General features: G+C 38.6%; 1 protein-coding gene across 1 annotated transcript; it reads left to right on the forward strand.

Annotated features, from left to right (window-relative positions):
* Window positions 1-2,128: 2,128 nt before the first annotated feature.
* On the forward strand, window positions 2,129-6,980 carry LOC111147467 (calcium homeostasis modulator family member 4). Its single transcript, XM_022503498.1, has 2 exons — window positions 2,129-2,725; window positions 6,594-6,980. The coding sequence occupies exons 1-2, from the start codon at window positions 2,129-2,131 to the stop codon at window positions 6,978-6,980; spliced, it is 984 nt and encodes a 327-aa protein (XP_022359206.1).
* Window positions 6,981-9,611: the final 2,631 nt, after the last annotated feature.

A 9,611-nucleotide genomic window follows, 5' to 3' on the forward strand; every position in this document is an offset into this window, starting at 1 on the left:
TATATTCCCACTACCTGGGTAGCTCAGTTGGTTAAATATCTGACTCGTGATTTCGGCTCAGGTCATGATCCCAGGGTGTCAAGATCAAGCCCCAACTTGGACTCCATGCTCAGAGTGGAGTCTGCTCGAGATTTTCTTTCTCCTCCCTCTGCCTCTCCTTGCCATGCTCTCTCTCTCTCTAAAATAAATATATCTTTTAAAAAAAGATTTTATTTATTTATCTGGGAGGGAGAGAGCAACAGAGAGAGCACAAGCAGGCAGAGCGGTGGAGGGATAGAGAGAGGAAGACTCACCGCTGAGCAAGGAGCCTGATGTGGGACTTGATCCCACGACTCTGAGATCATGACCTAAGCTGAGGGCAGACACTTAACCAACTGAGCCACCCAGGTACACTAAAATAAATAAATCTTAAAGAAGAGAGAGAGAGAGAGAGTGAGTGTGTGTGTGTTCTAGTTACTTCGCAATCTTCACCAACATCTGGTATTGTCAGTTTTCTTAATTTTAGCCATTTGCCCAGTGATATCTTATTATATCCCTGTATTGCCTTAGTTCCATCTCTTAAAGTAAAAAAGTAATTCTTTCTACAGATAATAATTAAAGAAAATAACTTAAAAATATATTTATACTCATCATTATTTTTGTCCTATGTTTTTCCTTAGAGTTCATTTTTCTCCTTTTTGAGCTATGTCCTTTAATAATGCTTTCTATGAGACCTTGTGAGTAGTAAATTCCCTTAGCCTTTATGTATCTCTTTTTAAAATTAACGTATGTAACTTTATTTCATTCTGTCTTGAGTGATATTGTATCTGATACTAAGCATTCTGAAGAGGTTGCCTTTTGTCTCTAGTGTTGCTAATGAGAAATCTTTCCTCCGGCTAAGGTCATTCTTTTGTAGTTTATCTGTCTCTTCTTTCTGGTACTTTTTTATAACATCTCTTCATGCTTCACACTCTGCAGTTTTACTGTGGCATGTTTATACGTCAATTTGTCTTTATTTACACTGTTCAGAACATCTAACACTCTTCTGATGTGAGAACTTTCATCAATTCTGCCAACTTCTCAGTTATTTCTCTTCAAATATTGTTTCTCTGCCTATCCCTTCATTTTTTTTTTCCTTCTGGGACTCCTATTATGGAGTTGTTTAATCTGTCTTCTGTTTCCTTGAATTGGTTTTTAAAATATGTTATTTTATACTGTAATACTTGATCGTATACTTTGGGTGAATTCCTCAGCATTATGTTTCAATTCAGTAATTATGTATTTAACCACACCCAGTTGAGAGTTTGAGAAGAGAAATTTAAATCTTACTCACTTTTTATTAACCCAAACAAGCCTTGTCCAGTGCCTTCTATATAGAAGTCATATAATAAATATTTTCTGATTAAATAAATATAGAAAACACCTCATGCATTTGATTATCTTATTTCTTTTCATAGATACATAATTTTACCAATGCCTAAGTATCACATTTTCATGTAACAAAAAGATAGCATATAAACAAATTTTCAACTTAACTTACAAGGCAACACATTATTATATTACATTCTGTCAATACAAATTGCACTTTTATGCAAAATTCGAATATTTGTGTTGTGATTTGGCTTTAGGGGTACCTAGGTCTTGTTCTTCTTTTGGGGAAAGCTTTTGGGATCTTCCGGCAGAACTCTTAGGTTATGGATGTTCCAGACAGCCCTAAAGCTTGGATTACTCTATTATTTGATTTTTTTCTGTTATGCCTTGTGTCATAATTTTATGGTAACTAAATCCTGGTCTAGTACAGGGTAAGAATGTTCTCTGTTTTGCTTCCAGTGCTCTATTTGCGGGTACCGCGCAGGTCGTGTCCCACAGAGCACCACATGGAAAGACGGCAACAGTTTGTTTTGCAAGCAAGCCATTCCCTTCTTAGTGGAAAGATACGCCGCAGCAGTTTTTCCTGTCACTTGTTCCAGTTGAATCTCTCCTCTAGTTTTTCCCGGGTGGAATCTGAAGTGCATTAATTAGCTCAGGATTCACAAACTACTCAAGGAAAGATGCTGGAATCCTTTAAACATATGAGGATGTTGGGTCACTTGACACAGCCAGTTAAACCAGTAAGATCCCATAAAATGGTTATAGCTGGTGGAGTGTAATGATCAGAAAGGGCCATTTGTGTCAGAGCTTCCCAACGATGAGCCCGACTCTCAACAATATCGTATCTTCCCTCCAGAGAAGTGGAACATTTATGAATTCTTTAATTGCTGCTTCGACCATTGGCGCGCAACAGCTTTTCTCCTCTTTCACCTTCAGTTGTCCCTGTCAGGTTGGGAAAAATTTCTACTATGGTTCTGCTTTTCTAGTTATTCCAGCCTTGATCCTTCTGATTGCTGGCTATGCTCTGAGAAGCCAGATGTGGACCATGACCAGTGAATACTGCTGCAACTGTGGCCCTCCCCAGCGGAGAATCAGCCCTCTGGAGTGCAAGCTGGCCTGTCTTCGGTTCTTCAGCATCACCGGGAGGGCACTTGTTGCGCCATTAACGTGGCTGGCCGTAACCCTGCTGACAGGCACCTACTATGAATGTGCGGCAAGTGAATTCGCACCTGTGGACCATTACTCTGTGTTTGACAATGTCAGCGTCAGCAAACAGAAGGAGATCCTGGCTGGGTTTCCATGCGGCAAATCAGCTCCATCCGACATGATCCTGGTAAGAGATGAAGTAGCTCTCCGGCACAGATACCAGTCACAAGTAAGTTCTTGGGTTTTTTTTTTTTTTCTGTTTTGTTTTGTTTTTTTTCTTTTTTCTTGCTATGGTATCCCAGCTTAACCACAGCCATTGGAAACATTTCACATTCCTAATGCTTCTCTTGTTATCTGAGTACACAAACTCAATGCTATCCATCAAAGTGATTTTTACTGAGTGGCTGTATACATACGGTTAGGATGTTGGGCTTCTGAGTAAGCAGACCTGTGCTGGAATCTTGCTTTGCCATTTATTAACCTTCAAAACCTTGAGCAAGTCATATAACTTATCCACGTTTCCACTTTTCTCCACTGTAAAATGGAGATATTAACAAGGTCTACCACATAAGGTTGGGGTGAGTAACAAATGAGCTAATACATCTAAAGGGCTCAGCCTTGTGTCCACATTCCATATTAAAAACAAACAATTTTTGATATTTTAATAATAATACTAAATTACCTCATTCCACCTTGTATATTCTGAAATATTCATTCTTGTGTCTTAAAATTTTATCTAAAATTAGAGGAAGCTTAATTATGGTTAAAATAAATTCCAGTGATGGCTCTAAATTTAATGTCCTTAGACCAGTTTATGTGAAGTGATGGGAGGAGTCAAGGAAAAGGCCTGTATCTACTGTACTTACAGGTTAAATTTAAGAAGTATAAGTGTATTTTGTGAATACAGAGAGTCATTGGCATTCATCACTTTCTCCGAGGGATCTCGGATAAAAAGCAGATTTGTAAACCACTGCAATACAATAAAAATACATTAATTTTAAACTCTTTATTGCAAAGGCATATACTTTTTCACTCATCACTTTTTAGCTATTAAAATTTAGAAGTGCTAGTGCTATTTTGTTGAAGAAAAATTATTATCAACGCACAGAATACTGGAGTGTTGCATGGCCCTATTTAAGCAAAATTAGAAATCTCATTACGGTAGGCTCCATCGCAACATTTTACACTAGCCCTAAAGCTCAGGCAGAGGACTTATGTGAAGATAGGTGAAAAGTCAAATAATCAGTGAGGCAATTTTAGCTTTCAAAAATGTTCTTGCTCAAGAAAAACTAACATGTAATACACAGTGGTAAGATTTTCCTTCTTTCTTTTTTTTTTTTTTAAGATTTTATTTATTTATTTGACAGAGAGAGAGAGAGAGATCACAAGTAGGCAGAGAGGTAGGCAGAGAGAAATGGGGAAGCAGGCTCCCTGCTGAGCAGAGAGCCTGATGCAGGGCTCAATCCTAGGACCCTGAGATCATGACCTGAGCTGAAGGCAAGTCTTAGCCCGCTGAGCCACCCAGGTGCCCCTGGTAAGATTTTCTTAAAGTGAAAATAAAATGTCTTATTTGATGCATACAAAGACTTCTGTGAAAAGATAGTTTTATGGTTCAGAATGCCCTCAGCCAGTGGATGTTTTTGGATCAATGGCCACAAAACTAATATTTATTAAGATGTTTATCATTTACTGCATAAACAGTTCACATTTAATTCTAATCCTTAGACTCTTGAGAGAGAGGTATAATCAACCCCATTTTACAGATGAGGAAACCAAAGCTCAAAGAGTTAATGTAACTCTTATAAGTTCACAGAGCCAATAAATGGTTGATTGAGATAGTCAAAGGTCATACTGTTTCCATTTCAGCAGGCTGCCTTTCCTTTAAAACCACCTTGAACTTCAATCTCATTTGAAGAATATACACTGTCATTCTGTTTGATTTTTCTGAGTTGACCACAAGATCATATTAAGTTCAAACCCTTTCTCTGCCCATACCTCATTCTAAAATAGCTTCCTGACATGAGTTTTAACCAATTTTAATCAATTTTTCACAGCCATGCCAAAATTATCTTTCTAAATGCAAATTGAATGATGAGCACCACCCCTCCCAACCCCTGTTTAAAGTTCTTTGATGATTTTCAACTAGCCCAATCTGAAATCCAGGATCCTGTCATGAAATACAAGGTCCTTCAGTATCTGGTTTCTGACCACTTTTCTACGTGACTCCTATGACCCTGGAGGTACAAACTTGTTGAAGTTCTCCCAACTCTTCATGCTCTTATTTTTCTTCTTCTCTTATTAGAACTCTCCCCAACTTCTTGCATCTGGTGAACTACCCTTTAATATTTAAGTCTGAACATCATCTCCTCTGGGAAGCACTCCCTGATCCTCCTCTTGCTTAAGATGAGTTCACTTTTCTCCCATTGTGCTTACTGATACAAAAAACAATTACATTTTACCATATTTCCTAGTTTGTTATTTTGTCTCCCTCTTTAGGCTTAAAGACTGTGGAAAGAGTGAATATATCTTAAATTATTCACATCTGAGTCCCCATCACCAACAACCATGTATAGAACATGGTGGGAGGTCAACCTGGGACTCAATAAATTATGGCTGATGAATTAATGGGCATCTCAGATGGCCTTTCCTCCACTGTGCTGTCCTCTCTCAAATTAAATTGCTGTGAGTGTCACTTTGTAGATTTTAGCCTCCACTGAGTGCAGCAGCCCTGCTGAGCTCACACTGGTAATTCCAGGCCTACTGGTGAATCACAAACTGGGGGAGAAAACTTCACCTCCCAGACTGAGGCTGCCGACTGCTGGCTTCCTTATACCTGTGGAACTTGCCTCTCTTACTTTACATAATAATAGCTAATTATTGAAAAAAGAATAATTTTAAAAAAGAGTTTTAAGACTAGAAAACAGCCATTTATGTCAGTCTTTCAAAGAGGGCACTAAATGTAAGTAAAATAGAGTTAATTTTCCTTTCACAGTATATTTCAAAAATGAATCATAAAACTGGTCAGCAAATAACTATTTGAAGGAGGAAGGAAAGGAAAAGGAAAATAAGAAGGTGCTTTCCATTTAGGTACATAAGTGTCTTCTTTGGTCACGAAAAATAAAAGGTAAGAGCAACTCAGGAAGAAATATCAATGGATACCTGTTAGCACATTATTAAGAAGGCACTTAGGAAGCTACCATTATTATCTATCATATCATCATTTTCATCACCATCATTATCTCATTATCAAATAGTTATTAAGCACCCAAAGGATGTTTGACCTGTCCCTAATTGTTGGGGAGGAAAGTTGAGCTAAAACCAAAGAGTATGGTTTATGTATCCTACACAAGAGTAATTGGTGAGTTATAGCATCTGCCACTTCAAGGACAGTGGTTTTAATTCATTCCAAGTTAACAGGTCAATATCCTTTGTAGCCCCCAAACCAAACTGAAATGGTTGGGCTTATTCTCTCCATCATGCCTATATCCATACTAAGTGATCAGTACCTTGTTATTATTTCAAAGACTAGAAAAACTAATTTCTTTTTTTTTAAATAGGTGATCTCATTTTTTTAAAGATTTTATTTATTTATTTGACAGAGAGACAGCGAGAGGGGAAACACAAGCAGGGACCTTGGGAGATTGGGAGAGGGAGAAGCAGGCCTCTTGCTGAGCAGGGAGCTGGATGCAGAGCTCAACCCCAGGACTCAGGGATTATGACCTGACCCTGAAGGCAGACACTTAAGGACTGAGCCATCCAGGCCCACAAATTTCTTTTCTTTTCTTGGAAAATTTTTATTTATTTATTTATTTGACAGGGATAGAGAGAGAGAGAGAGAGAGTGCACAAGCAGGGGGAGTGGCAGGCAGAGGGAGAAGCAAGCTTCCTGCTGAGCAAGGAGACCGATGTGGGACTTGATCCCAGGAGCCTGGGCCAGAGCAGAAGGCAGACGTTTAACTGACTGAACCACCTAGGCTTTCCCCCACCAAAATTTCTTACCCACAGTTTATTTCTCAGGAATCCTTCTTACAAGTGTCTGTTCCTTTGATACTTACTATATTGATGTTTTCTGCTTTTCTTTTAAATAACTACATCAAGATGCTGGGCTGGATTCTGATCACCCTGGCAACCATCGCTGCCCTAGTCTCCCGCTGCTTGGCGAGGTGCTGCTCTCCCCTCACCTCTCTGCAGCACTGCTATTGGACCAACCACCTCCACAATGAGAGGGAGCTCTTTGAACAAGCCGCTGAGCAACATTCACGGCTCCTCATCATGCAGCGCATAAAGAAACTCTTTGGCTTCATCCCTGGAAAGGAAGATGTCAGACACATCCGTATTCCTTCGTGTCAGGACTGGAGAGATATTTCAGCACCCAGTCTTCTCTGCATGGGTGAGGACTTGCAAGGTCACTATAGCTTCCTTAGAGACAGGGTGGGTGAGGATAATGAGGAAAGCAAATCCGAAGGGATTGAATTAAAACCTTGATTATAGCACCTCAGGTTGCTCTAACAGATTCAGATTGCTTAACGGATACTTTACTCTCATGATGATGGAGTTTCAGTGTAATCCCTTCATCTTTTCTGTCTCTTCTGATATTTGTTTAAATAAGTCAATTCAAGATGCTTCTTCTGAAAGCAGTTTATCTGATCATTGTGCCAATCTCTGTTTTTGAAATTTCCGTGGTGGTCTGGTGATGCCTGTATTGGTTTAATTAAAACAATATGGATTTTGAAGTCATATCAGAATGGGAATCTTGGTTCTGTTACTTGGTTAGCTGTGGGAAAACTAATATTTTGAATGCCATTTTGTTATCTGCACATAATAGCTACTTCATAGAGCTGTGGTGAGGATTAAAGGTGATAATATAAGCAAGTGCTCTGCACAATGCCTTTCCTAAAATAAGTGCCAACACACGTTACTTTCTCCCTTTCTCTTTGTGCTCCATGTCTCCCATCATTATTCCCCCATCTCTAATTTCTAGTTTTCTTTATTTCTACCTCTTTAATATCCAGCAACTTTTCACTTGTTTCTGTCCCTTCTTTTGATCTTAAATATCTGACCTTTTGGGAACTAGAATAAAAAACCCTTTCTAAGCTGGTAACATGTAAGGGAGAAACCCATGCAAGAAGGTGTTGAGTCATTCTGCCATAACCAGGGGACGATGATGCATTATTCTATTATCATTAGTATCATAAATGTTATTTATAGCACCTCCACACTAGGAGCATTTTTATAGCCACAACATATAAAGTTTATTCTAGAAAGCTTCCCTTCTGTGCAGTATGATTCTACTACAGAGACACTATCTGTGTCTTTTCATGATCAGTTTGCACCCTTGCACTCAAAATCTGTTGAGGGATATGATACTGCCACCTACATTTGTACATCTGTTGTCTAAAACTCCGAAAGGGGAGACCCACCTGACTCTTCTCTGTGACTTCATACTTCTAACATTTGAGTTTTCTAATTTATCCTGATTATTTCTGACATATGTAGTGTCTTTTTAAAAAAAGATTTTATTTATTTATTTGACACAGAGAGAAAGATCACAAGTAGGCAGAGAGGCAGGCAGAGAGAGAGGGGGAACCTGCTCCCCGCTGAGCGGAGAGCCTGATGCAGGACTTGATCCAGGACCCTGAGATCATGACCTGAGCGAAAGGCAGAGGCTTAACCTACTGAGCCACCCAGGCGCTCCCTGGCATATGTAGTGTCTTGTGCCTGATGTTTGTCACATTCACTTAAGCAACTGGTTCATTGCCAAAGTCAGCAAAATGAGGGCTTTGGCTTATTTTTTAAAACAAAACCATGGCTGCTTACTGGATAATGGACCAAATGCCAATTGTCAAGCTGACCTTCAAGAATCACTTGCAAGAAGACTTGAGTAACTAAAATGCAGTCAATTACTTAGGAATCTACTTTTATACAATTGTGGAAGAGAGTCTATTCTGTGTGAAATTATGGGTTCCACAAACTTAATGGAAACAAATAGAAAATGAGTTTGAAGAAGTTCATTTAAGACAAATTTGAAAGAGATGCATAGTGTAGTACTTTGCTATAGCAGGAGACCTATCTCTCCCTCGTGATTACTTAGTGGGCAGGTCAGTTGTTCTCCCTGGGACTCAACTGTTTCATCTATAAAATGGAGATAATGATACCTTACCTGTTGTATGTCATAGGACATACATAGTAGGGCAAGGAACTGAAGCAAGTGTATTTTGAGGTTCCTTTTAAATCTGATAAGATTTTGACATTCATGTTCAAATATATACAGGTCCATATGTATGCAACCTTCTGGAATAGCAGTAGGCCCAGGTTGTCTCCATTAGAAGGAAGAGATCCCTGAGTTCAATTCTTCTTCTAAAGACATTTGCTGGTGTTCCACTTTCAAAAGAATGTTAATGTACTGAACTTTTTTAAGTGGCCAAGGAAAGCTATTCCAACTTTATCACATAAATCCATACACAAGACTGGCTGACTTGATATTACAAGACAGATCCTTAAAAAAAAACAAAAGTTGTGGAAGGTGACTAGGGTCCTCAATTTGGCTCTGATGTAAATGAGCTGTGTAAATATGGAAGGTCATGTCCACTTTTTTCTCCACAGTCTCCTCCAGCACTAAAATTCTATCACTCTGTTTGTCTGGGAGTTTTTGAAACTCCTCTGTATTGGGACAGAATAGTTAAATCAACACTTTACACCATGCTCAGAGTTATTTTATTAGTTTTTGGGGATTATACCATAGTACATATTCTCCAATAAGATTTTTAGTTAACAGAAGGATCAAAGAGTATATAAAGTTAAAGCATTACATCATTAGAAAGACAATAATAGTTGTTTATATACAGTAACACCAGGAAATTTTCTTTTTACTAGATTCTAGAAGCCCATTTTACACCAAACTCCTTCAGAGTATGACATACACAGTTTATATTCTAAATCATGTAATCATGATCTTCCACTAGAGCTTTTTAGCAAAGGATTAAAGTAATCTTTGGCTTTTCTACATGGCTTCACAGGCTTTACAGCCACTATGTGAGCATTTGGAGGGTGGCTCACATCCCTGATATTTCATTGTATACTACCTATTTCCAATTAATAAAATTCTCATTCGTGTGT

Source organism: Enhydra lutris, unplaced genomic scaffold, assembly GCF_002288905.1.
Source record: "Enhydra lutris kenyoni isolate GAN:26980312 unplaced genomic scaffold, ASM228890v2 scaffoldscaffold17, whole genome shotgun sequence".
Classification (NCBI taxonomy): Eukaryota; Metazoa; Chordata; class Mammalia; order Carnivora; family Mustelidae; genus Enhydra; species Enhydra lutris.